Source organism: Lissotriton helveticus, chromosome 8 (genome assembly GCF_964261635.1).
Source record: "Lissotriton helveticus chromosome 8, aLisHel1.1, whole genome shotgun sequence".
Lineage (NCBI taxonomy): Eukaryota > Metazoa > Chordata > Amphibia > Caudata > Salamandridae > Lissotriton > Lissotriton helveticus.
This window is the reverse complement of record NC_136069.1, coordinates 1,329,799,329-1,329,825,379: the sequence shown is the minus strand read 5'-3', so window position 1 is coordinate 1,329,825,379 and position 26,051 is coordinate 1,329,799,329. Positions and strand designations below refer to the sequence as shown.

General features: G+C 46.1%; 1 protein-coding gene across 2 annotated transcripts in view; it reads right to left on the bottom strand.

Annotated features, from left to right (window-relative positions):
- The window catches only part of KDM6A (lysine demethylase 6A), a 1,083,812-nt gene that overhangs the window by 913,294 nt on the left and 144,467 nt on the right, over positions 1-26,051 (bottom strand). For both annotated transcript variants that reach the window (XM_078658310.1, XM_078658311.1), the window contains exon 3: positions 8,396-8,504. In XM_078658310.1, coding sequence (XP_078514436.1) covers positions 8,396-8,504 — 109 coding nt within the window. The remainder of the gene's footprint in view (positions 1-8,395; positions 8,505-26,051) is intronic.

Sequence of the window (26,051 nt, the reverse complement as noted above, 5' to 3'; positions counted from 1 at the left end):
CATGGAACGTCAATGGCTTAGGTCACACGATAAAAAGAAGTGTGGTCGCTCAATTCCTTAGGCGTCACTCCCCCGACAGTTTTGTTGCAGGAGACCCACTTGGTTGGCAATACCTGTCAAGCGCTGCAGAAAGGGGGGTATAAGCTTCTGGTCCACACTGGGTTTACCTCTGGGTCCCGGGGCACTGGGATTTTAGTACGGAAATCTCTTGCACTAACCCACTCACTCTGCTGGGCCGACCCCCTGGGTCGTTTTGCAATAGTGGAGGTGGCTTGGGAGGGGCGTCCCTTGAACATCATTTCCGTATACCTCCCGCCAACCTTAGTACGGGAATCCCTTAAAGAACTGGGCGCTCAATTGTTAGGCCTCTCCCGGGTACACTCATAATAGGTGGGGATTTAAATACCACAATGTGTGACGATCTGGACCGTAAGCCCAAGAGAGGATCGCACCGTCAGAGCTCGGAACTGTCTGATTTTGCCCAGGCTATGGGACTAAAAGACATCTGGCGCCTCCACTTTCCAGACACACCATATTTCACGCATTATTCTAACGCACACAACAGCATGTCCAGAATTGATGATTTCTTTTGCCCCATCGCAGACCTTGGTTGCTTTGTCCGCCCTAGGGGCCTCCCTCACGGTATATCCGACCATTCGCCACTTGTGGTGGACCTAACTTACAATCGCCAGATAGCGCGAGGGCCTATCGTTATCAATCCCTGGCTCTTGCAGATCCCCGATATTAGGGAGGCGCTGCAGGAGCGTACGGAACTTTATTTTGCAGAAAACGTTGGCTCGGTGGACTCGGCGGTTACGCTTTGGGAGGCCTATATAGCAGTTATGAAGGGTGAAGTTCTAGCTCTCAAGACGAGTCATTTGCGTAAACACGCCGAGCAAATCACGCAGGCGGAATCTGCTCTCATTAGCCTTGAGGCGTCCCATAATGTTGCACCCTCGGAGTCCACTGCTTCTCGCCTCCGTGCCCAACAACTGATCTACAAGGCACTGGCCCAAGAGAAAGCACCGGCGAGGCTGCTCCACACGCAGCATCCGGTCTATGAATTTGGGGACAGTGCAGGCAAGATGCTCGCTTGGTTGGAGCGTCGGGACCAAGGATCCCGATGGATATCGTCCATAGCTAGACCTGAAGTGTCTGTGGCGACGGATCCACAAGACATTGCAGACACGTTTGCCGACCACCTTGAACAGGTTTATACTGCTTGCAATGTCTATTCGGCCGCCGAATCCAGACAATTGTTGGAGGAGATGCGTCTCCCGACCATCTCTGACTCCGACCGGCTTGCCATTGACGCTGACCTCTCCGCGGACGAACTCACCACGGCGCTCTTTGCGGTGAACTCCGGCAAGGCCATGGGCCCCGATGGAGTCCCTGTTGAGTTCCTGAAAGGAATGGTCCCTGACGTTATTCCCCATCTTCTCAACATTTTTACGGAGAGCCTAGAACTCGGAGTGCTCCCCCTTGATCAAGACTGGCTTCAATTGCGATCATTCTGAAACCAACCAAGCCTGCCACTGCATGCAGCTGCTATCGTCCGATCTCCCTGATCAGCGCTGGGGCCAAAGTTCTGGCTAAACTACTAGCGACTCGTCTTCTCCTGGTGCTCCCCTCCCTGGTACACGCCGACCAGTCCGGTTTTCTTCCGGGCCGGAACACGGCGCTGAATCTCCGTAGGGTGCAAAACGTGTTGAGTCGTCAGTCCACCATGTCTTACGATGCTGCTATATTATCCCTTGACGCAGCAATTGCATTCGACTCGATATAATGGCCTTACCTGTTTGAGGTCCTCCGCCGCTTTGGCTTTGGACCCAAATTCATTGGATAGGTGCGTCTTTTGTATACGGACCTCCTTGGCCAGGTCAGGGTCAATAATTTCACGTCCCGGACGTTTCCTCTCCATCGGGGCACCAGGCAGGGCTGTCCCCTTTCCCCCTTGCTGTTTGCCCTCACCCTGGAGCCTCTGGCTCACTGGGTCCGCACCGATGTTTCAATCAGAGGACTGCAGTGGAGTGATGAATCTGTAGACAAGATCTCTCTCTACGCCGACGACATCCTTATATATGTGTCGTCCCCACAGTCCTCCATCAACAGCCTGTTCCACGTCCTCACTAACTTCGGGAAATACTCGGGTCACGCCATAAACTGGACCAAATCGGTGTTGTACATGTTACACGGTCCACCGCCTCGCCTGCCCAGGGGGTTTACCATCACAATGGCTACGGATGGTTTTACATACCTTGGTGTTTTCAACACTCCCGACCACAAGTTGTTCTATGATCGTAACTTGCTAGGCCCACTCCGTAGTGACGCTGCTCATTGGCGATCACTTCCGCTTTTCCTCCCGGGCAGAGCAGCGTTGTTTAAAATATTAGCGCTTCCACGCTTCCTATATGTCCTACAAAATTGCCCCTTCCCCATTCCGGACTCATATTTCAGGGCGGTAGAAAGCGAACTCAGAACCCTACTTTGGGACGGCGGCGCGGCTCGGATTGCTCTCTGTAAGCTGTTTCAGGGCTGGTACGAGGGGGAAATAGCCCTCCCTAATCTCCGTCTTTATTACTGGGCCTCCCAGCTTGTGGTGATCAACCACTGGATACACGGTTCACCTCTAAATCCGGCCTTCCTATTGGATAAAGACCAAACGGGTCGTGAAGGTTATCTGGGGGCCCTTTATAGTAAACCCACTAAATCTAGATACATTGGGCCTATGTTACATACGGTGGACATCTGGCACAGAGCCAATAGAAGGTTGGGATGGGCTGACAGACTTACCAAGGCATCACCTCTGTGGTCCGCACAACGCCTGGGTTCCCTTTGCTTTTCTCGGGCTTTGACAGATGGGACGTGATCGGCATTTCTGAGGTTGGAGACCTTATACACAAGGGTAAATTGCTGTCCTTTAGTGACCTACAAGCTAAATACGCCCTAGCATCCACTGAATTCTTTAGGTACCTGCAAATCACGCATGCTCTTCGGATCGCCTTTCCTGACTTTGCCTCCATTCCTGACACCTCCCCTCTGGAGGACAGGCTGTTGTCAGAGCTTCTGCCTGAAATGGCAATTTCCCTTACCTACCGTAAGCTCTGCAATAACCTCCCCGACCCCTTCCTGTCGCTGCGAACCAAGTGGGAGACAGACTTGGGTCCCATAGATGACTAGGACTGGCGGGCGGCACTAATGTCTCCGAGAGAATCGGCTATATGTCATAGGTTTCGTTTGATCCAACTAAAAGTGTTGCACAGAGCATACATGTCCGCCCTTAACCTGGCCAGGATGGGTCGACGACCTGACGCACTAGGTCTACGTGGTTGTTGACTCCCTGGGACCTTTTACCATATCCTGTGGGATTGCCCTGTGATACAGCAGTTCTGGACGACTGCGATATGCAAAATGAGCAGCTCCCTGGGCAAACCGCTCCTCACATCGCCTAGAGAATGTATCCTCAACGTGTGGGGGCCAAACGACCTAAACGCTCCAGAGTCGCAATGGGCGGCGTTGGGGTTTTTGTTGCTCAAACGCTCCGTGGCGATGGGTTGGGGCTCTCCTGACAGGCCTTTGGTGGTGAGGTGGGTGGCTGCAATGGACCAATGCATGATAGCAGATAAGACTGTGTATAAAATAGGGGCTGCCCCAAGATGTGGGACAATAAATGGGGACACTGGAATTCATACCGTGGCGAACTGTGTGATTCTCCAACGGCGGAACTGGCGATGCCCCGTAGGGATCTAGGAAGGGGTGTGTAGGCTGGAGGGTATGGGACTTGCTCTCATTGTGATCTGCCTATGTTTTCTACGAAACATGTGTTATTCCTGTGAATATGTTTTATACCGACGGGGGCCTTGGGCGCTGCCGCACCACTAGTCGATGCTGGACACTCAGGCTGGGATGTATGCTATTTTGACTTCTCTCTGCTGGATTTATTTATTTGGTTAGTGTTACTGTTTAAAACAAAATAGGTGGTGCGACTACCCTATCTGTGTCCACTGCAGGTAATAACTTGCTCTTACTGTGGTTCATTATACTGAGATGCCGTCCGACCTCAGGGTTGTGGACTGAATGGCTGTGTACTACAACTCAACCGGATTACTGCTCTTCTCCTGTTGCCTGCAGGTATACAGATGTGATTGTATCAGTTGTCTTCTGTCAACATCACAATAAAAACATTTTTTTTTTTAAAAGGACACCAAGAATCATCATGTCATTTTAAAGGAACTCCCCCAATATATAAGTGAAGTATATTGTTCTAGAATACTAAATGTAGATAATTCTTTGCATCTAAGCCATTATGAATGGTTTGCAAAATAAAAACAGGTGTCACTGTCCATATAGCAAGCTTTTAATAAACGGATGGAGGCACTTTATTACTTGTAAATGAAATTTATTTATATTATGTATTTTTAATTATACAAATATTTTTCATGGTTATTTCCGGATTATGAGTTTTCAGTACAAAAGCGCTGTGGATGGATCTTCAGCAGAGTTCAGGTTGCTTGGCCTTGAGACATCAATAGCGTGAGGCTCACTTAGTGTTTACAAACCTACAGAGTGACGCTAGTGGAAAGCGCACTGATTGGGAAGCATACCGCTATTTCTCACTGATCGCATAAACCTGCTGCAACAACCAATCCAAGCTTTAAATAGGTATCATAGCGCTTCACATGAGCAGCCCTTTCGTTCCACTTGGTATTGTTTGGTAAATCCCCATTTTAATCCTGAGAGACGATCCTTCAAAGCTACAGCAATGTGGGGGTGTACTGTCATGGGGGCGGTGGGTGCAAAGGGGTGGTAGAGTAGACCCAGGTATTGATGGCATGGGAAATTAGTCTAGCTGGTTGCAGTCCTTGAGTGACAAGTACAGGGATTTGGGTAGAGGGAGGGGCTGCTAAAGAGAAAACATACCGTTTTTCAGCCTGGCTCGCCTGTTGTGCTGTTCCTTTGCAGACGGGCTGTTGCAGATCGAGCTCCCCTCTTACCCTCCCCCCTGTATTCTCCAGATTACCCTTCAATCAGCTCATGTTCTCTTTGAGAATGGATAAGAAAGACAATCGTCGTCATTGGCTCCTAGGCAAGATAAAATAAATCTTTTCGTGGCTTGCCATTGCCAAAAAGAAGCAACACGGTGTATCCAGAACTGAAAAATGAACACGGAATGTTTGTTTCAAAGTTTTTTATTTCATGTCCCTTTACCTTAAAAAAGTGTAGGCACTGAAGCCATAAAAATTGTAATTCGCCTAAAAGTATGTAAGGTCCATATGTCTATATATTTTTTTAAATTACAGAAATGAGGTTTGCAAAAATTTTCTGTGGACTGGCTCTGGGAGTTAAACCCATCTGTCTTGGCTATAAATCAACCCCAAGTTATAAAAGTGTGCTGATTAAATGTGCGGGCAACAGCGAGGAGGAAGCTTCGAGCTCTCAACAGATGGGCTCCCAATTTATGAAAGGTAGATAGGTCCAGGTTACAGATCACGGACACTCGCTCCTGATAATTAATTATATAATTATACCAGGAAAATAGCTGACGCTAAGGGGGCTGATTCGATTTGATGTACAATATGGAGAAGACACTATGCTAAAAGTAAAACTTTATAAACTGATTTGCTGAACTGAATGGGAGCTATGCACGGTGACTCCTGCTCTGAGGCGCTGCCCCTGCTTTGGGCTCAGCTGCCTGCAGCTCCCTTCCCCAGTGCACGTGACTCACCCAATGCACAAAATAAGTAAGTAAGTAGACCACCTATCGTCCACCTCCTCTCCCCAATAGCGGGCACAGACTGGCGGTGGAAGAAGGGAGATGAAAGGGTGGGGGTGTAGATGAAGCAGCAAAGAGCATGTGCTCTGCTTGAGGTGAGCCTTCCCAGTTGGCAAACAAAAAGAAGTTCAACCAGCTGTGTGAGAGAGCTCGGTGGGAGGGGGTGCAAAATGGAGCATTTGAGTAAATGAAGCACAGACACGATGCGCTCAAGACAAATGGTGGGGGCGTGCACAGGAATGCAGAAGCCTCACTGCCCGCCCGCTTTAAACTGTATAACAATATATTGTATATATCTATTTTTTGCATGACCTAAAGTAATATTTCTGTATTCTTTCCAGGACATGTGAAGAATTCTTTATTGTTTTCAAGAATGCCCGCCGACTTGAAAACAGTGTTTTTACAGTTAAAACTGTATAACAACTATCACTGAGGAAAGCGAAAATCTTATTTATTCGATTACATTGTTAGTAGAGGTGTCTATTCATGGCAGTGGCTACTAGATGGCAGTGAGTCAAAGGGAAATCCACCACATTAAAAAAAAATCAGTCTTCACTTTTCAAGCACTGCACTCGTGCTTGTGGCGCGCCACTGCTCGCTCCCGCAAGGTGGATGCCGCCACAAGCACGAGTGCAGTGCTTGATAAGTGAAGACCGATTGATAAAGGCCTTCTCCTAGAGCACCACATGTGCGCTGCCTAGGCGAGACCTACACCCTTAAACAATCCAAAGACAAATGGCAAAGAGAACAAACTAATAGAATAAACTCCTTCTCACACATGGCTCATGTCAACTGGAATTGCAGTAACAAACATTACTTTTTGGAACCTTAACTATGCCCAAAGATTTTGAAAAATGCATGAACTCTTCTGGACAACAGGGCCCTAAACTATAATAAAAAAAAGAATGTATAAATTACATAGAGAACATTTACCATAGCGCAGTTATCACAAATGATAAATATTCTCTAAATAAGATATGCAGACTGGGTAGTGTCGCTGCCTATGAACAACCTCTCAAAACCAGTACTGCACATCACATGAGCCACATATGCAGAAGGAAAATAAGTACTTCCATTGTGCAATACTAGTCCATCTTTATTTCAAACACACGTGATTCACCATGCACATACAGAACAATTTACTTTCTTTTGGTAGTCCCTTTTCTGGTAGAGACTATCTAACCACAGAACCTTCACCTAGTGAATTTCCTCAGGAAATAGTCCTCTATCTATTGAGGTGTCCGGGCCACTGGCATACAGAAGGTCTTCAAACACAGTCATTATCATAATTATCAGTATATTTACCATAATCATTTTATGGGGATACTTCTGGGTTGGAGTGGGCATAGTGTTGCATTCTTGGTGGGGGATGAGCGTCCAAATCTTATAAAACTATTGCTTTGAGGCTAGGTACCTAAAAAGGCGTGTCAGCGGCCTCACTCAGGCCTATGAAGTCCATTGTGGGGACGCAATCTGAGTCAGACATTCAACTGAGGCTGGGCCCTGAGACAGGCTCGAGGACAGGTGCAACCTTGATTGGACGCAGTGTGGCACAGTTGGGGAACACACTGCTGAGGGAGCTCTAACAAGCAGCTTCTTTGGACTCTTAGGGGCCCAAAGGTTCTCCAGAGGAATCCAGCAGGCTATCTAAAATCTTGCTCATGGCCTCTCTTAGCTGACACATTTTATTGATTATAGTTGCCCGCTTGGTTAGGAAGCCAAACAGTAGCCATTCAGAAGCCTGCTTCATGGAACGGCTCCAAGTCCTTGATATACCCGAGTAACCGAGCTACTCCTGCGAAAGGTGCAAGTGGCGGGACATCGGCTAGCCATGTTTGAACCTTTTGTGCTTCGTATGCAACTACTGAAACTCGAATGAGCAGCTTCAGGAACAAGAGAGCACCCCCAGACATTTTGGGTGTTCATCACCAACATTTGTCGTGGCAGTCACAACACAGCTTAAAAACCTTACATTTTGGGGGCATATCTGTACACTGTATAAAGTTGCATTAGGAATTTTCTAGAGGGAAAATAGACAGCAATGTTGGCTCCAGATCTGCATCAGTAGACGTGGAAAGAAAGGAACTGCCATCAGCACACAGAGGTGGCATATACATGGGGGGGAAGAGATCCTATCCACGGAAGGATCAAATGCAGAATCACACAATGACACCAGTTTAAGTGCAAGGGAGCCGCTGAAATGTTTCCTGAAACGGTCTGGCACCTGGGAAAATTCACAAGGTGAAAGATCTGCAGTTAGAAGCCTACAAGTTAGGAACAGATGCGCTACAGGTAGAAAAAGATGTAACTAGGATGAGACACACAAGTAGCATTCATGTGGAGGCACACCTGATGACTGCATATCAAACTCATGGCTTCTACATTTTAAAACGATTTAAGTCGGCAGCTGCAAATCAGGTTTCGAACAAGAAAGTGAGCAAACAAAATGAAGTGTATGTAAACTGGATAAGTTAATATTGTTTTTTTGAAATATGTGTTTTTGATGCTCCACTTACTCTATGTAATCAGAGCTGTTCCACACCATTTTTTAGAGCTGTAAATATTAAGTATGTTTATTTAAAAAAAACAAAAGTTGTTTATTTTCTTAAAAGTTAAAAATACCTTTTGGATAATCTTCCAACAAGAGGTTGAAGTGACCTAGCTGGCAAAAGAAATCCGACTCTACTTTTCCTTCAGATTTGAAGATTAAAGATTCGTAGCAGCGGACAGCCTAAAAGAGAAGAAAAACATTCACATTTAAAAAGCGAGTAAATTAAACTTACTCAAATATATGTTCTTTTATACATAACATTTCTATTGCTATACTTGTGAACAAACCAATGCAAGTATCCAAATAAATAAGCCAAACATCTGCAACAAATTGGTAAACAATGACATGCTGCTTCTTTTACTTTGTGGCACATAAAGCATCAAGGCATTACAAAATATGCAGAAACAAATGCAGCACCGCAAAGGTTCATCCCCGCTCAAGATAGTGTTATACAGGGGCTTTGGATTATGGCATATCCTGGGAGTAGGAATAAATGAAATGGGAAAAAATGTACAACAATGTTTGAACTCTGCAGTGCCTATATTGCGCTGCCTTTACAAAGCAAATCTTTACTACGCATGGTAACTTTAGGTTAAATATGTGTGTGTGTGTACACCCACACACAGAACACCATCCTCGTGAGTGCCAGGCACCTACAGCTCAGTGTGTCCCAGGGTATGAGGAATTGTTTGATTTTCACTAACAGCAGACTCTCTGCCAAGTACGCACTCCTCCAAAAATTATTAGATACACATAAGTTGTGGCCTAGAGTGCTATATTCGTATCCAGCCAACCCAACGGGTTTCCACGCCTGGATCACGGGTGATACAAATGGTTGTCAGCATGGTTTAATAAAGCTTAACACAAATAGTGATATAGAAGAAGGACTTTCGACAGTATTAATAGCCTACAACTAGGGGCCATATTGTAACGTGTGATAGAGTAAGAAAACCGCAAACAAAGCCTAGAAATTAACACATCTACATATCGGGAACATACAAAATAAAGACATTGCCTATAAAAGGGTATCAATGCAATATGCATAAATAAGCACAAACTAATATACAATAAAGAGCAGAAGTAATGTATAATGATTTACAACAATTAGGGTTGATTCGATGTAAAAGATTTATTTTTTATCTGATTTTTAACATCTGAAAGAAGGCGCTCATGAAAATGTGACGTTAACAGTCTGTTATTTGTTTCTGTGGAAAATGTTGCACCGGAAGTGAATGTGTTTGGTAACTACAAGTATTATGAAAACATCCGGCTCGGCCGAATAAAGCACCTGAGTTCACCCTTGACTGAGTGCGGTCTCTGGAGCTGGAATGAATATACACATACACACATATATATATATATATATATATACACACACACAAATATATATATATATATATATATATATATATATATATATACACACATATATATCTCAATATCAACAGTGTCTTCCGCATTTTGGAAAGAAGGTGAGCCGCACACAGTACACCTTATTGCTCACGCATTTTTATTGAGTCGATATGGGGCAGGGGCCGACGCGTTTCGTTCAGCACTCTGAACTTCTTCAAAGGCAGCCAAGGCGAGCAGAAGCAAAACTCGAGACAGGTGGGACCGGTGATTTTATGTCCTTGCCGGCCCTCTAGTGGACACTCAGGTGGTAAACGCCAGGCATGTTGGGTGTCCGTAGTCCCGAGTTCTGCAACTTAGATTTTTCAGCCCTTCCGGCGGGTGATGCCCCCTTTATCTTTCGTCTCACTGGTATAGTATCCAGAGGTGTACTTCCTGTAACAAACCCATAGTTGTAAAGGCTGTTAGGAACCATTCCAGACTCTGGTGTCTGGAGGCAGCCGCTTTACCCTGCAATTCGTATTACCTAGTCAACAGTTGTGGTCCCTGGTCGGGTAAGCTTTGCCGAGATATATATATATATATATATATATATATACACACATACATCTATACACATATGTATATACAAATATGTTTAGGGGTGGGTATGGGTATAGGGTAATATTGTAATTGAATTTATACGCTACACCGGAACCCAAAAACGATTAGTGGTGAATTTGCATAGGGGAAACCTTAAATTTACTTGAGAGGTAGGCATGTTAGTCTGTTATTTGGATTGAAAAGGATAGTGGAGGGATAGAAGAGGGAAGGGTTTACATTTAAATAGCGCTTGTTACCCCTGATGAGGAGTTGAAGCGCTTTTTGGCAGGCAGCACTCTACTCCGGAACCCAAACAGTATTAGTGGGGAATTAGTGTATGGAAATATGAAATCAATTTGAGCGGTTGACATGTTAGTCTGTTAATGGGGTTGAAAAGGATAGTGGGGGATGGGGGGGAATAGAAGAGAAAGGTCTAGAAAGGTTTTTTGTTGAGCTCTTAGCAGTAGTAGAAGGTTTGGAATGAGTAAAGGGGAGGTAGAGGGGAAAGAGTTCGAAAGGCTTGTTTGGGAGATCTGAATAGTTAAATGAGGTACGAGATGTTGCAAGGAGGGGAGAGTCTAGAAAGGGTTAGTTTGGGGATCATAGTACTAACAGGGGCTTTGGGATACGTGAGAGTGGAGGTAGAGGATATATTGAGAGGTTTAGTGTGAGGAATAGGGTAGTGCATTGGAGAGTAGTAGTAGAATGAGGTTTGAGAGGAGAGAGTGGAGATAGGGGGTATACTGAGAGAGGTATAGGGTGAGAAATAAGGTAGTGCATTAGAGAGAGTAGTAGAATGAGGTTTGAGATGAGTCAGAGGAGGGAAAGGATATATTGAGGTATAGGGTGAGTTAAAGGGTAGTGCACTGGAGATGCTGAATTAGAAGCAAAGTAATAAACAAAGATACATAAGTACATGGGAGGTATATATGTATAAGGAAGTTATATATGTATATAGATTTAAGTTTCATTTATTATAAACGTATACTTTCAAGTGTTGATGCACTTGAAGTTACTTATTTTTTTTATATTTCTGTCAAGTAATGAGTAAAGGTTATAATAATGCAATCAGAGTAATGCTTGTGAATATGGATTACCTCTTTAAAGATCAGTACCAAACATAAAATATGTGACTTTCTGATTCAGTTGCACAAGTTACTTACTTGTTGTAACAATATATCTGTAAGAGACATTAGTTAGTGATAGATTCCTTACCTTGGAGATAAGATTCCTTACCTTAGAATATCCCCAGGTGACAGACTGGATCCGGAAAGTTTTTGTCAGCAGTACTCCTGCGTGTCGGATGGTGGAGTTGTGCGGCTTCGGGTCTGTCGCTGGCGTCGTATGCTCCGAGATGACGTCACGGAGACTACCTAGGCGCCAACCATGAGCGCGGACGTCAGTTCTGTACATGACTTCCCGCGCCAGGAATGCAGAACCATGCAAGAAACTTCTCACTGGTGCCATGAAACTAGGGCCCTGAAAAGAATGACCTTATCCCTAGATATCAGTTCGCAGAACGAGGAGGATGGATGGGGCGGTAAGAAATCTATCACTAACTAATTACAGATATATTGTTACACAAGTAACTTGTGCATTTGAAAGAGACACGTTAGTGATAGATTCCTTACCTTAGAATAGATACTGCAGGAATATCTACCCTGGAGGTGGGTCTGCGAACCAATATCACACCAGAAAGTCCCGGAGAACATAACAGCCAAAGAAGCTGTCTCTCCAGACTTGGCTGTCCAGGCAGTAGTGCTTGGTATAAATGTGCAATGAGGCCCACATAGCTGCCCGACAGATGTCCTGCAAGGGAACGCCACGTCCCAAAGCAGTAGTGGCTGCCGTTTCCCTGGTAGAATGGGCACGCAGCCCCAGAGGAGGCTCCTTCTTAGCCAACGAGTAACAGGCTTTGATGCAGGGAACAGCAAAACACACAAGGTGATGCAAGGAATGTTGCGCATTGGCAAAACATTCACCCCCAGTCACAGATCTGGGTTTAATCCATCGTTATTTTGCTCACCACGCCACCCCAGTTCAGACATGGCCATATGCAAATCAGTCTTGATCCTATGCCACATGGGAACAGTCAAGCCGGAGCTGATGCAGAGAACGGCCCACCGAGAGATGGTCCGTTTGCGCACGGCCCGACCTTTTTTGGCGCCCACGAAGCCAACAAAAAGTTGGTCATCCACCCGGGAACTGTGGTGTGCGCTTCAGATAGAACGAGAGTGCACGTTTTGGGTCCAGACGGTGGAGCCTCATCTTCTTTTGAAGGAGGTGGAAAGAAGGTGGCAAAGTGATTATCTGCCCAATGTGGAAGGGCGTGACAACCTTTGGCAAGAAAGAAGGACGAGTCCTTAAAACCACTTTGCCCGGATGAACAGAGAGAAAAGGAGGTTTAGAAGAAAGAGCCTGGAGCTCACTCACTCTTCTGGCAGAGGTGATAGCTACCAGGAAAGCCATTTTTTGAGTGAGCAGATGCAAGGGATAGTTATGAAGTGGCTCAAAGGGAGCGCACATCAGATAGGTCAAGACAAGATTTAAGTCCCATTGAGGCATTATGAAGGCCACAGGAGGAAGTGTGTGTGTGTAATGCCTTTCAGGAAGTGATTAACAATTGGGACTTAAAAAGAGAAGGCTGATCTGGAAGCCGTAGAAAGGTGGAAAAGGCCGAGAGAGAACCCTTGATAGCGCCCAGAGCAGAGCCCTGCTGGGCTAAAGAGAGAAGGAACAGAAGGAGCTCGGAAAGAGGGGCAGCAAGGGGATCCACAGTCTTTGCTGTACACCATGACACAAATGTGTTCCACCCGCAGGCGTATACCGTCTTAGTGGATGGACGCCTGGCTGCCAGAATAATGTCACAGTTTTCGGAAGGAAGGTCGAAAGCTGTCAACTGTCACTGCTCAATCTCCACGATGGAGGTGGAGGCTGGGCAGGTTCGGGTGGAGAACTGTCCCCTGATGCTGTGATAGAAGATCCTCCAAAAGAGGCAGTCTGATCAGGGGAGCGATCGCCATGCTGAGTAGCTCGGGATACTAGTATCTTTGTGCCCAATCCGGAGCCTAGGAGGGGTCAAATCCTCAGCACTCTGGGCAGAAGCGGTATAGGCGGAAAGGCGTGCAACAGACCATAGCTCCACTCGTGACCGAGCGAGTGCCGCATTGGAAATTCCAACGCGCAGAATTAATGACATTGCAAGTTCTCTTCAGTGGCGAATAGATCTAACCAAGGCTCTCCACACTGCAGAAAGAGACCTTGCGCCACCTCACAGTGAAGACACCATTCGTGATCCATCTTGAACCGGCGGATGAGTTTGTCCGCCCTGGTGTCTAGAGAACCTCTCAGTTGTTGAACCACCAAGGTAATGCCTTGATGTTCCAGCCATGTCCAGAGGCGGAGAGCCTCCTGACATAGGGTCCATGACCCCACCCCACCCTGTTTGTTGCAATACCACATGGCAGTGGTGGTGTTCGCAATTCGGGAGCCACCACTACAAGTCTTGTGCAGTGTCCTCCGAGATCTGGACGTGATCCAACAGGTTGCCCTGACACTGCGCCCACTGGAACTTCAGGTCCCACTACAGAGCCCGCATATGCAATCTGGCATTTTGCACTAGCAGGATGCCATTAGGCCCAGGAGACAGAGGGTCATCCTGACTGAAACCCGAGATAGAGGCTGGAAGATCAGAATCATAGCCTGAATATCCCGGACTCACTGCTCGGGAGGATAAACCCAAAACTGCGTCGAATCCAGAACCGCTCCAATGAAGAGAGCTTCTGAGAGGGACTCCGGGGCGACTTTGGCACATTGATGGAGAACGCCAGCAAATGCAGGAGGTCGGCCGTAGTCTGGAGGTGGGAGCAGACTGCCTGAGACGAGCCGGCCTTCAACAACCAGTCGTCAAGATAGGGGAAAGACTGAAACCCTTGATCTGCACAGATGAGCTGCGACCACCGCCATCACCTTTGTGAACACCTATGGGGCACTGGTAAGGCCGAAGGGGAGCACGGCAAACTGAAAGTGCTCTTGGCCCACCGTGACCCGCAGGTAACGCCGGTGGGCCGGCAGGACAGGGATGTGAAAATAAGCGTCCTGCAAGTCCAACGCTACCATCCTGTTTCCAGGGTCGAACGCAGCCAAGACCTGAGCTAGAGTCAACATCTTGAACTCTTCCTTCCGGAGGAAGCAGTTGACGTTCCTGAGGTCCAAGATGGGACGCAGGCCCCCTTTCTCTTTCTTGGGGACCAGAAAGTAGTGGGAATAACAACCACATCCTACTTCTGGCAAAGGAACGCGCTCGATGACCCCCTTGGCCAAGTGGGCAGCGACTTCCTGCTGGAGAAGCACAAAATGGTCCCCCGACATGCGGTGGAACTGAGGTGGCATGGCTGAAGGTGTAGTCTCGAAGGGGAGGGAGTAGCCCCTCCGGACGATTTTCAGCACCCACCTGTCCGAGGTAACGGAACGCTAGTGAGGAAGGTGATGGCGAATCCTGACGCCCACCGGCGTGGGGTGTGCCCCAAAGCTCAGACTAGGAAGGCTTTGAGGCGGATGCTGCGGGAGCGGAGGTGGACTGACCCGCACGATGGCCCCCTGCCCTGGCGGGAACCACGTCCGCGCAGAGGTTGGTTCTGCGCAGGCTTCTGGCTGAACAAACGTGTCGGGCGCCCCTTCCGTGGCCACGAAAGGAAAGAAAAGCAGACGTGGCTAGGCGTGTGGTAGTGAGACCTAAGGACTTGACCGTAGCCCCGAGTCCTTAAAACGCTCCAGCGCACTATCTGCATTAACACGAAATACGCGAGTACCGCCAAAGGGCATGTCCATAAGAGAACTTGGAACATCCCCCCAAAAAATCAGTGGACAGCAACCATGCGTGGCGACGGAGAGCCACGGTCATGGAAATCAGCCTACCCAGTGAATCTGCGGTGTCCAGTCCACACCTGATGGCGAACTTTGCTGCATCTTTCCCCTCAGCAACAGCTTGGGAAAGCACTGTCCGAGCCTCCTCCGGACATTGAGGTAGGACCTGCGCAACCGTGTCCCACACAGTGTGGGAATAGAGGCCCAAGAGGCAAGCGGTGTTCACCGACCGCAGCCCTAAGCAGGCAGATGAAAACTTGCTGAATTGTTCCAGCTTCTTGGATTCCTTATCCGACAGAGCCGTAGGGAATTCGCTTTGGGAAGTGGAGGTCTGGATGACCAGGCTCTCCGGGGTTGAGTGGGTGGACAGAAAAGCAGGGTCACCCGGGGCCAGGCCACATTCTTACGCACAGGAACCCCTGTGGCCGGTCTAGACCAGGTGCCCATCAAGACGTCAGTGAATGCCTCATTGAACGGAAGTAGGGGCTCCAAAGAGCTTGTCGCTGGCTGAAGTACTTCAGTGAGGAGATTAGTCTGGAGGATCACTGCAGGCAGGTTAAGGTCAAGGGCCTCAGCTGCTCTTCAGAGCACCACAGTGTATGTGGCGCCCTCCTCCATAGCCACAGCAGGAGGAAATAGAAAACCAGGGTCAGAGGAGAGGTCAAGGCCACCGGCGTCCTGTAGATCTTCTGTCCATTCCTGTTCTGACCCGCACTGCAGTGCAAGGGTCCTCAGACCCCTCCTAGTCGTCCCTTTCCTCCCCTGCTCGTGGAACAGGCTGCGGTGGTGGGGGAGGGACAGGGGAATACAAATGGTCCAACGGCACCAGGGAACAACGCTGGTCCGGCTCCGTGTTCCAGGTAAAGTCCCAACCAGGAGCAAAATTGTCCGGGAACTCGTGCAAGGGAACGAACGGAACCCACTGCGGCGCCGAATCGGAGCCGTGTGCGGCGCTGGGGCCGGCGCTGCCGGAGGAGGTCCCTGCGGCGTCGGAGACACCGGCTGCAAAGGAGGGCCCTCAACTGGGACCACGGGGCCTGAAGGCATGCCGGCGGGAGCCCGAAGGCACGCCGGCGGGAGCCCGAGGCCTTAATAGATGGTCCATGGCTGCAGGAAAGTCTTGCACCTGGGCAGGAGTCGCCGACGGATCCGGATAGGGTGGGTAGGCCGCGGGACACTCAGGCTTTAAAGGAGCCGAGAGGGTTGTACCCCCGGTCCCCTCGTCTGGAGACAGACGGGGGGACCTCACAGAGCAGAAACGCTTCTTCGACTTCTTATGACGTCTCTTACCCGTTTCCGAGTGTGAAGACTTTGACCCTGGGGAGCGATGAGGATGGCTCCGCGAGCGGTTCCTCGAGCGACCGCTGGACCTCGACGACTGCCGGGCCTCCAGCAGCTTACGGGACGGCTCCCGCAAGGCCTTCGGAGCCATGGCCAGACAGTCGGAACAGGACCAGGAGTCATTGTTGCGCTCCAGACAGTAGAGACTGACGGAATGGGGGTCGGCCACCGACATCGTACAGCGACAGGCCCCACAGGATTTAAACCCAGGCATCCCTACGTGGCACCAGGAGTCAAAGACTCAAAAATGGAAGACAAAAGTTTATTAAAAAATTGACTTGGGTACGTGCTCTAACCGGATCTGTGCCTGGTGGCGCAGAAAAAGAAAGCACTAACGTCAGCGCGCAAGGGAGGCGCCCAAGTAGTCTCTGTGACATCATCTCGGCGCATACGACGCCAGCGACGGACGCGGAGACGCACAATTCCACCTTCCGAAGCGCAGGGGTACTGCGGACGAAAACTTTCCGGATCCAGTCTGACGCCTGGGGATATTCAAAGGTAAGGAAACTTGAACAAGTTGCCATTGATGGTTGCCTCGTACTGAAGTGGTGCTTGTGCTTATTTTCTGCATATTTTCATAAAGAAAAAAAAAGCTAAAAGTGGGAGAGAAACATACAGACAAGCAAACATTTACCAAGTATGTGTAGCAATATGTAGTTTATTTGCAAAAGTAATGCTACATACATTTTTTTATATGGAAGGTAAAATATACTTACTAGTATATTTATAGGCAGTAACAAGCATTTACAATGCAATGGTCTCGGCATTATTAAAGGTAGAGATATTGGCATTGCTCATCACTTTTTTTTTTAATCCTAAATAAATGGCATTGTCATTTACAATGCCAATAGCTTAATCGCTTGCAAATGCATAACCAACAGAAAAAGAAAGAAAGCGTCAGCCATACGGATTCAACATGACTTAAGGTTTTGTCAGCATCTTGCCCACTGGAAAGCAGCCTCACTTCAGCCTTCTTTAAAACTGCAAAAAGCTAGAAGTGGTTTTCAGAGGCTGGAATGTCGGGGACTCTCTTTTTTCAATGGAGTGACGCACACTAGATGAAGTCTCACCCCGGGCCCGATCCTGCCCATGTGAGGGCCAGGGTACAACGTGCAGGCTGTCATGAAACATCTACTTTTACTACAAGTTGGCAGTTAAAGTTCGTATAAACTCAACAGGGACACTTGACACCTCGATCTATTCTCTCAAGGCACAGGATCCATTACAATGTGACCTCAAGCCCCCTAACCAGGAAGACAGGCCGCCTGGAAGGCGACTGGTAAGATAGCTAAGTGGGATAATGCATGTACAGCGGATAGCTGTCTGTAACCTTAATGTCAGGTTTTCGAATTCTGGTGGGGCCACGCAGACTTTCATGCATATAAGGTCGATTAAATTACTATGTCCAATACAGCCATCTTAACCAAGTGCCTACATACAATTCGGTTTATATAATGTGCTATGTATTGTAATTACCTTAGAACTAGGCACAAGCACTTCACTCCATTATATGTTTTTGTTTGCAAGTGGCTTACAGTTTAGGACTACAAGTTCCAGAATTCAATGGAGGTGGACGAGATACTGACACCTGAGACAGCAGACATCAACAATGCTATGTCTATGTATAGGTACACAAATATATGGCTAGCGTGGTAGAGAAAATAATATGAGACTTTTTCCTGAATGAATGTGTTACTGTGGATACTTCCTGCACTGAAGGCCTTGCTCCTCCATGTATGGTTTACTTTCACTGACCCCACTCCGATCCCTTATCTCACGCGCAATCGAGTCCGGTGAGATCCACGCAGCCCGTCCGGAGGGATGAGGCGATCAGGGGATGGAAGGTGAGCTGCAGGCGGCTGGCGAAACAACAGGGGGAGAAGAGACGAGGGGGAGAAGAGGGAGGAGACGGTGGAAGGAGAGGCGCAGGGAGGTAGAGACAGAGGAACAGAGACGAGGACGCCGAAACAGAGATGTAACTAGGCACAAGCACTTCACTCCCTCCCAGGATCCAGAGGCTGCAGTCACAATATATGGACGGCTTTCAAAACAAAATTAATATCCCAAAGACGTGAGGCTGTCTCCAACGAAAAACAAAAGCCGATACTCAGAGCCCAAAAACTGGGAATGCGAACCAAACAGACCTTGATCCAGCAGAAGAGAGAATAATAACAAGAAAAACAGAAGACGGAAAGAATCCACGGACGGAATACACTGAGGCCGCCCCGGAAGTCAGGCACGGTCGCCTGTGACGGGGGCGGGGCCACGTCCAGACCGGAAGAGGAGGCAGGCGGAGTCGATGCGTCTCGCGGCCCGGGGCTCCTGTGAGCGGTGTGGAGACCCGGGGCCGCGCTAGCAGGAGGTTGGGCGCCGCGTGCTGAGAGAAGAGTCCCCGACATTGCCCAGGTAAGTTTCAAAAGGCTGGGGGGGCTTGGTGCACTTGTGTGTGTGTGTGTGTGCGTGTATGCTCGTGTGTGTATGCGACGGCGACGGTGACGGCGGGGGAGGGGGGAGGGGGGGCCTCGGTGCACTTGTGTGTGTGCGCGCGTATGTGTCAGGGGGGGTGTGTCTCTGTATGTATGTATGTATGTGCATGCGTGCATGAGTGCTTGTGTGTGTATGCGCATGCGTGTGTGGTGCTTGCGCTTCCCAGGAGACAGCGCCTGGCCACAGCGCGCGTTCCCGTTTCAAATCGGCTCCAGGGATGCGCGCGCCCCAAACTGTCTCCTGGGGAGCACACTCCCTAACATAAGATCTCGGCGGAGACGCGCTTCCGCGCGTCTTTAGCCGAGACCTAAAAAGGGGCATTAATAGTAGGTAAGTTATAACAATGAAATGTACAGAAAATGAAAGGATAAATGTTTTAGTATATTTAACTGAGCTCTGACACATGCTGTAGGTATGTCAATTGTATCCCAACTGGTATTATTTTTGGACAAGTAAAGAGGATATCTATACAGTATTATCCATCAAGGAAACTTTTTGATTTTCATAAGTGCCTGAGGCATCATTTTATCAGCATTTATCCACAAGGAATAGGGCAATTGTGATTACAGTTAATATCAGCACTGTAAATAATAAATAACAAGTGGTAGCCCAATTGGTGTACAAGGTGCACGAGTGCAGTGAGTGAGTGACACTACGGCAACACAAGTGACAGTAAAAACAGCGTGAACGGCGCGAAGTGAAAAGTTATGTACAGTGACTAGAAACAACGTGGTTTGTCATACATTTCAATTTTGTTTTATAATTTAAACAATTTGTCAAAAAAACACTAGGTACGGGGCGCCTAAGGTCTTGCTGGTGAGTCGACGGCGTTTCGATCCATATGAGTGAGGATCATCATCAGGACTGGGGGGCTGTAAACAGTGCGTTTGGAATTACTGTATGGAAGCAAAGCTGGGATTCAGGCGGTTGGTGAAGTCTCAGGGAACGCCACAGGGCTAATTAAGTATCGTGCCTGGAGAGTCGTCCAGGTGCTTGGGAGCACAGAGTCAAGTCAAGGTAGTCCGGGCCGATCAGAAAAAATGTATCAGGGAAGCAGAAGTCGAATAAATCTGTACTCTAGCGAAATGACGTGGTCCGGAGGGTTTCAATGATGCTCGGGACCTCGATAGGGTAGAGATAGGGTAGGGATCGTAACCCCTGGACCACGCTTCATTCACGTCCCGGACAGCGCTTCACTCGCCGAAATTGTGAGGATAGATTTATTCACCTTGATCGCTCACCCTCCCCGAGACCAGCTCCACACCCTATCGAGGTCCCGAGCATCATTGAAACCCTCTGCACCATGTCCTTTCGCTAGAGTACAGATTTATTCGACTTCTGCTTCCCGGATACATTTTTTCTGATCGGACCCGGACTACCTTGACTTGACTCTGTGCTCCCAAGCACCTGGACGACTCTCCAGGCACGATACTTAATTAGCCCTGTGGCGTTCCCTGAGACTTTACCAACCGCCTGAAACCCAGCTTTGCTTCCACACTGTAATTCCAAACGCACTGTTTACAGCCCCCCAGTCCTGATGGTGATCCTCACTCATATGGATCGAAACGCCGTCGACTCACCAGCAAGACCTTAGGCGCCCTACCTAGTGGTTTTTTGAATTTTTTTTTATTGTAAAACAAAATTGAAATTTATGACAAACCACGTTGTTTCTAGACACTATACATTTTCACTTTGCACCGTTCACGCTGTTTTTACTGTCACTTGTGTCGCCGTAGTGTCACTCACTCACTGCACTCGTGCACCTTGTACACCTATTGGGCTATCACTTGTTATTTATTATTTACAGTGCGGATATTAACTGTAATCACAATTGCCCTATTCCTTGTGGATAAATGCTGATAAAATGATGCCTCAGGCACTTATGAAAATCAAAAAGAGTTTCCTTGATGAATAATACTGTATAGATATCCTCTTTACTTGTCCAAAAATAATACCAGTTGGGATACTGTTTTTTGGATATGATTTCCTACCCCAATCCCAACCAGGTTGAAGGGTTATTCACTTCTGTCCTTTGTACAAGTAGGTATGTCAAAGCATGAATATTTCTAGTAAAAAAATTGCTAGTTTTAGTAACTTAGTTATCCATATGGACACTATTATGTTAAGCACTACATACAATATAGCAACCATAATGAAACTATGAGAAATTTGCTAAGCACACATTTTTGTCTTCTACCACAGTTAAATAAACATCTCATGGAACTGCTACCTACAGGATAGAAAGAGTGCTATGTGCTTACAATGTAATACAAATACTTTGAATTTTTAGTGACCTACATGCACTTATGTACAGATTATTAGGACATCAAAAGGTAACTTGCTATGAAGATTAATTGAGGTATATCCAGTCCTTCAGACCGATGTAGAACATTTTATATACGATAAATAGGAAATCAGACTGGCACTGAAACATTCATTGAGGCTGTGAGAAAAGCTCTATATCTACTGGCAAAGAGGCAGACATGATATAAATGTACTGTTAATTAAAGCAGCTGCATACAAAGTTAACTATTCCAATACTGACTAGTATACCCAGGAAGGAATGCATGCAGCACCTTACAGACATAACTAGATAATTTTGAATGTGACAGAGAGGTACTCATTCTCAAACAAACTTACACCCATTTACAGTCACAGGCCAAGGGAGCCAAGTGGCCTTATCGTCTATTTGCTGCTCTTAGCTAGGCGGGATATCTGTAAGAGCTGGTCTGACCCATCTTCTCCCTGCGTCATGGAATGGATTAAAGTGGCTGAATGGACGTGTCATATGGATGCGGAACGCAAATCAGGAAGGTGTGTGCTGACTTCATAAGGTGGATGGATAGGTATCGAGGGATGAATCCGAGACAATATATCATGGTCCTATGATTACTCCAAGGCACCGCTCCTGGGGATGGCCCTGGAGAAGAGGTAAGGGCGGTTGGGGGCCGAAAGCAAATGCAACAGACCATGAGGCGGCCAGAGAATAAAAACGGCCTGAGATTTGTAGATGCTTTGGTGATATGAGAATCAAAAAAATCACAGGCCAAGATAGAGACTAAGACACTTTTTCAAATGTCTGGTAAATAACTCATACTTTCAATTCTCACATGCAGATAAGTACTGATTCTATCATGTGTTCATCATGTGTTGGGCCCACTACACTTGCGCCAGTGAATGCAGTTTTACTCCTAGGCAACCTTCACATGTAAAACTTCTTGGGAAGGCATACACAGCTCTTCTACTACATATAACTAACAGCTGAAATAGGCTACAACCACAGGGCAGGGTGCTAGGAGGTGAAAAGGTAACATGCGTTGTGAAGATTGGATGAGCTGTATAAACTCCTATAAACCAATGTGTGCATTTATACATCCGATATCAACCCATATTTCAATCTAACAAACATAAGTATACAACCACACACAGTAAACCATCCATACAGATTGTTAGAGAAACACCTAAACATTTACTCACACAGATAGGCCAAACTGATATGTATCTAGTGCTAATGGAGACAGCTACAAACAGACTTGAACAAGCCAATACTCGCTAACAGACACAGATGTCAATCCATTACAGTACAGATTTAGAGAACCATGCATGTCATAAATAAACTTCAATACACATGCAAGAAGAGCCGATGATAGGGAGTACAACACTTATTGAGATAAATAGCTGGCAAAGAACTGAAACGATCTAGTGTCGAATGCAGAGTAGTAGTTCTCTAATAACTTCTTGGGCCCACTACACTTGAGCATGTGCATGCAGTTTTACTCCTAGGCTAACCTTCACATTTAAAACCCCTAGAAAAGGCATAAAGTGCTCTCCTTCTACATAAAACTGACCACTGAGTTAAGCCAGAGCTAGGCCACTAACAGGTTAAAAGAGAAGATATGCACTCTAAAGATTAAATGAGCTGTATGCACCCCTACAGAGCAATCCAGTATCTGACCCAGACTTCAATCAAACATATGTAACTAGAGAAGCGGACAGGCACTAAAAACACCCACAGACACTACCTGAAGCACCTAAACATTTAGTCACACAGTTAGAACTAATATTTATGTAGTACTAATGAAGCCAGCTGTGTGCGCACACACAACCCAATACTCACTAACATACAAAGGAGGCAATACCTGAGGTTGCTTAGAAACACATTTAGAAGAGCATACAGGTCAAAAAGATCGATACTTATTTACAAATAAACATATACACATGAGATGACAAAACAAGATAGGAACTAAGACACTTGTTGATAAAACTGCTAAACAACTGACACTTTCTAACTGACAACTAGAGAAGCAGTCTTTTTTCATGTCGTGGCCGAGCAACATTAGACCCTGTCCATCCAGTTTTACTGGTAGAACACCACTGATATCTTAAACCCTCAGAAAAAGGCATAAACTGCTCTTGACCCACATATAACTGAGCACTGAGGTAGGCCACAGCTAGGCCATAGAACGGGCTGCTAAGAGGCTCTAAGGAAACACATATGTTCTGAAGGCTAACTAACATATATCCACTCCTACAGCCCATGTGTACAATTATGGTTCCGCCCTACCATGGAGATTACAATCTGACACACATATAGAATATCACACAGGCACAGAAACATCCAGTCAGACTGTATGAAAACTGCCATAAGATTTACAGACAAGCACAACAGATATAGATGTATCGCTAATGAAGACAGTTACGCGCACAGTTAAATAACCCTATATTTACTCACACACCCAGGGAAGAATGCATGTACCCCTTTACAGATACCGTCACAGAACCATATGTGTTACAAACAGAGGCACTAATTTTTTAACTAACTTACATACATACATATGCAATCGCAGCCCAGGGTAGGGCCAACCACAGTTATTCAAATTTCTGCTAAAAACTGATGGTTTCAATAGTGACAGAGACAAGTAATTTTTTTACTATGTTTAGGGCCTACTACAATTGAGCCCTTGCATACAGTTATACTGTTAGGTGAACGTTCACATCTAAAACTCCCAGAAAAGACATGAACTGGTCTACCACATAAGTGGCCATTGAGATATGCTATAGCTAGGCCATAGGGAAGGGTGCTAAGAGGTTAAAAGGTAACATATCTACTGTAAAGATTTACTGATCTATATGCAGTCCAACAGACCAAAGTGTGCAATTTTACATTCAGTATCCGACCCAGATTTCAGTCCGACACTCTAGTACACAACCACACACAGTAAAAAACACCCATACAAACAGAGAGAAACTCACACAGACAGGCAGAACTAATATGAATATAGTGCAAATAGAGGCATTAACAAGCAAACCTAAACAAGCCAAAACTTAGTAACAGTCAGTCATGCAGCCGTTTACAGACCGATTTAGAGAAGCATAGATGGCACAAAGAGAGACACTCATTTACAAACTTCCAAACAGATGTAATGATAGCCGAAGAAGGGGACTACGGCACTTATTGAAATAGCTGCTAAAGAACGGGCACTGAAACTTGGGTGAACCTACCTGGTTTCTTACACTTAGTTGCGCAGAGTATGCAAAGGATGATTTACTCCAAAGCAAACTCTAATATTAAGGATATTAATTTAAAAAACTGCAGGAGAACTCTGCTCTTTGAATCGTGATAATGTTTGTAGATATTTTAATCATAAGTTTCAAGCAATGCTGGCTTTCATATGCAGTAAAACAAATTCTGCGCTTGGTGAAGTCACAGATTTTTTTTGGGGCGATAAGAATAGCAGGACAGAGGTGCTTCTCATACACATTTGCTGTAATGGATAAGCAGGGCGCCTACATTTGGAACTGATCGTAATTAGTGTATACTGTCTTTTATCAAATACGTTACTTGTGGTAGAATAAAAATAAAACTAAGAGAAGTTCTACGGTTCCAAACACATAGGTGTGGAAAATATTGCCGCCGAAGATACAGATGTAAAGGAAAATTTTATACAAAGAAAGAGTGAGACATACTCTCACAAGAAAAATCACAAAAGATACATATAACCTGAGAGGATCAGAGACCTCCAAATAAATTCATGATTTCAATCCTGTTATTCTAAAATTATGGAATGCAAATATGGCGGCCATCTACTTTGTTGCAGATAACTCCATTGCTGTTGCTCGGTATGTGACTTCATAAATCACTAAGTCAGAGAAAACTGATGAAGGAAACATGGGAGGAGATTTCTGCAGAAAAAAATTCTTTCTAAGGAAATGAACAGTTTCTCTTTCAAAGTGCTTTCACAAAGAGAAATCTGTTGTTTTCGGTGCTTTGACAGATTGAGTTTAGCTAATTTATACTCCAAGTCTAGAGGAATTGTTTGGGTTAGTCTAGACCTTGTCAAAGTCTTTCCCCAAAATTCAGTACCTAGAAGAGTTTGATCCAGATAGTACAGAAATAGCTAAAACAAATATGTTGAAAACATACTATCCAAGAAGAAGTGTAACCTTGAAAAGATGTGTTTATACAAAATACTGGTAGACTATGGGTACCGAAATAATGTCACGGAAAACATCAATGACAGCAAATATGCTGTAATAGATTGTGACAGTTGTTTGGTTCAGTATGCAAAAGGTAACTTAACAAGCATTTGCCTTTGGGACCTTGTATTTATTTAGCTATGCAGCACATTAGCCTGGGTGCTGAAACATCTACTGTTCTTTAACATTGAAGTAAAGTAAGCACCATAATGCGTGACACAAAAGATATGGAACACATGAAGAGAAATATTTCCTTTCAGCAGGAAATGGTATAGTCCAAAGCTCTGTTTTTAATATAAAACAGGACCTTCAGTGGTAATATCACTGAAAATGCAAGATTGGAAAAAAATATTGTCTACAGGTGCTTGTGGAAGACAATTTCTATGGACTAGAATCTTGTGAATGCTAAAGTGATTCTGGTATTTTACAGACCTCTGCTGGTCGTTTTCTATCAAGACAGTTAAATAGAGGCAGTTGAACAGAAACAAAAGTCCCTAAGTGGAAGCAGACTAGTCCTAGGGCTGATTTTCAGAGGCCACAAGGTACATATACATATAAGTATATACTAAAGTATATACAAGAGGTCTTGAATGCTCAACCTAATAAACCATAGTAAACTTACTT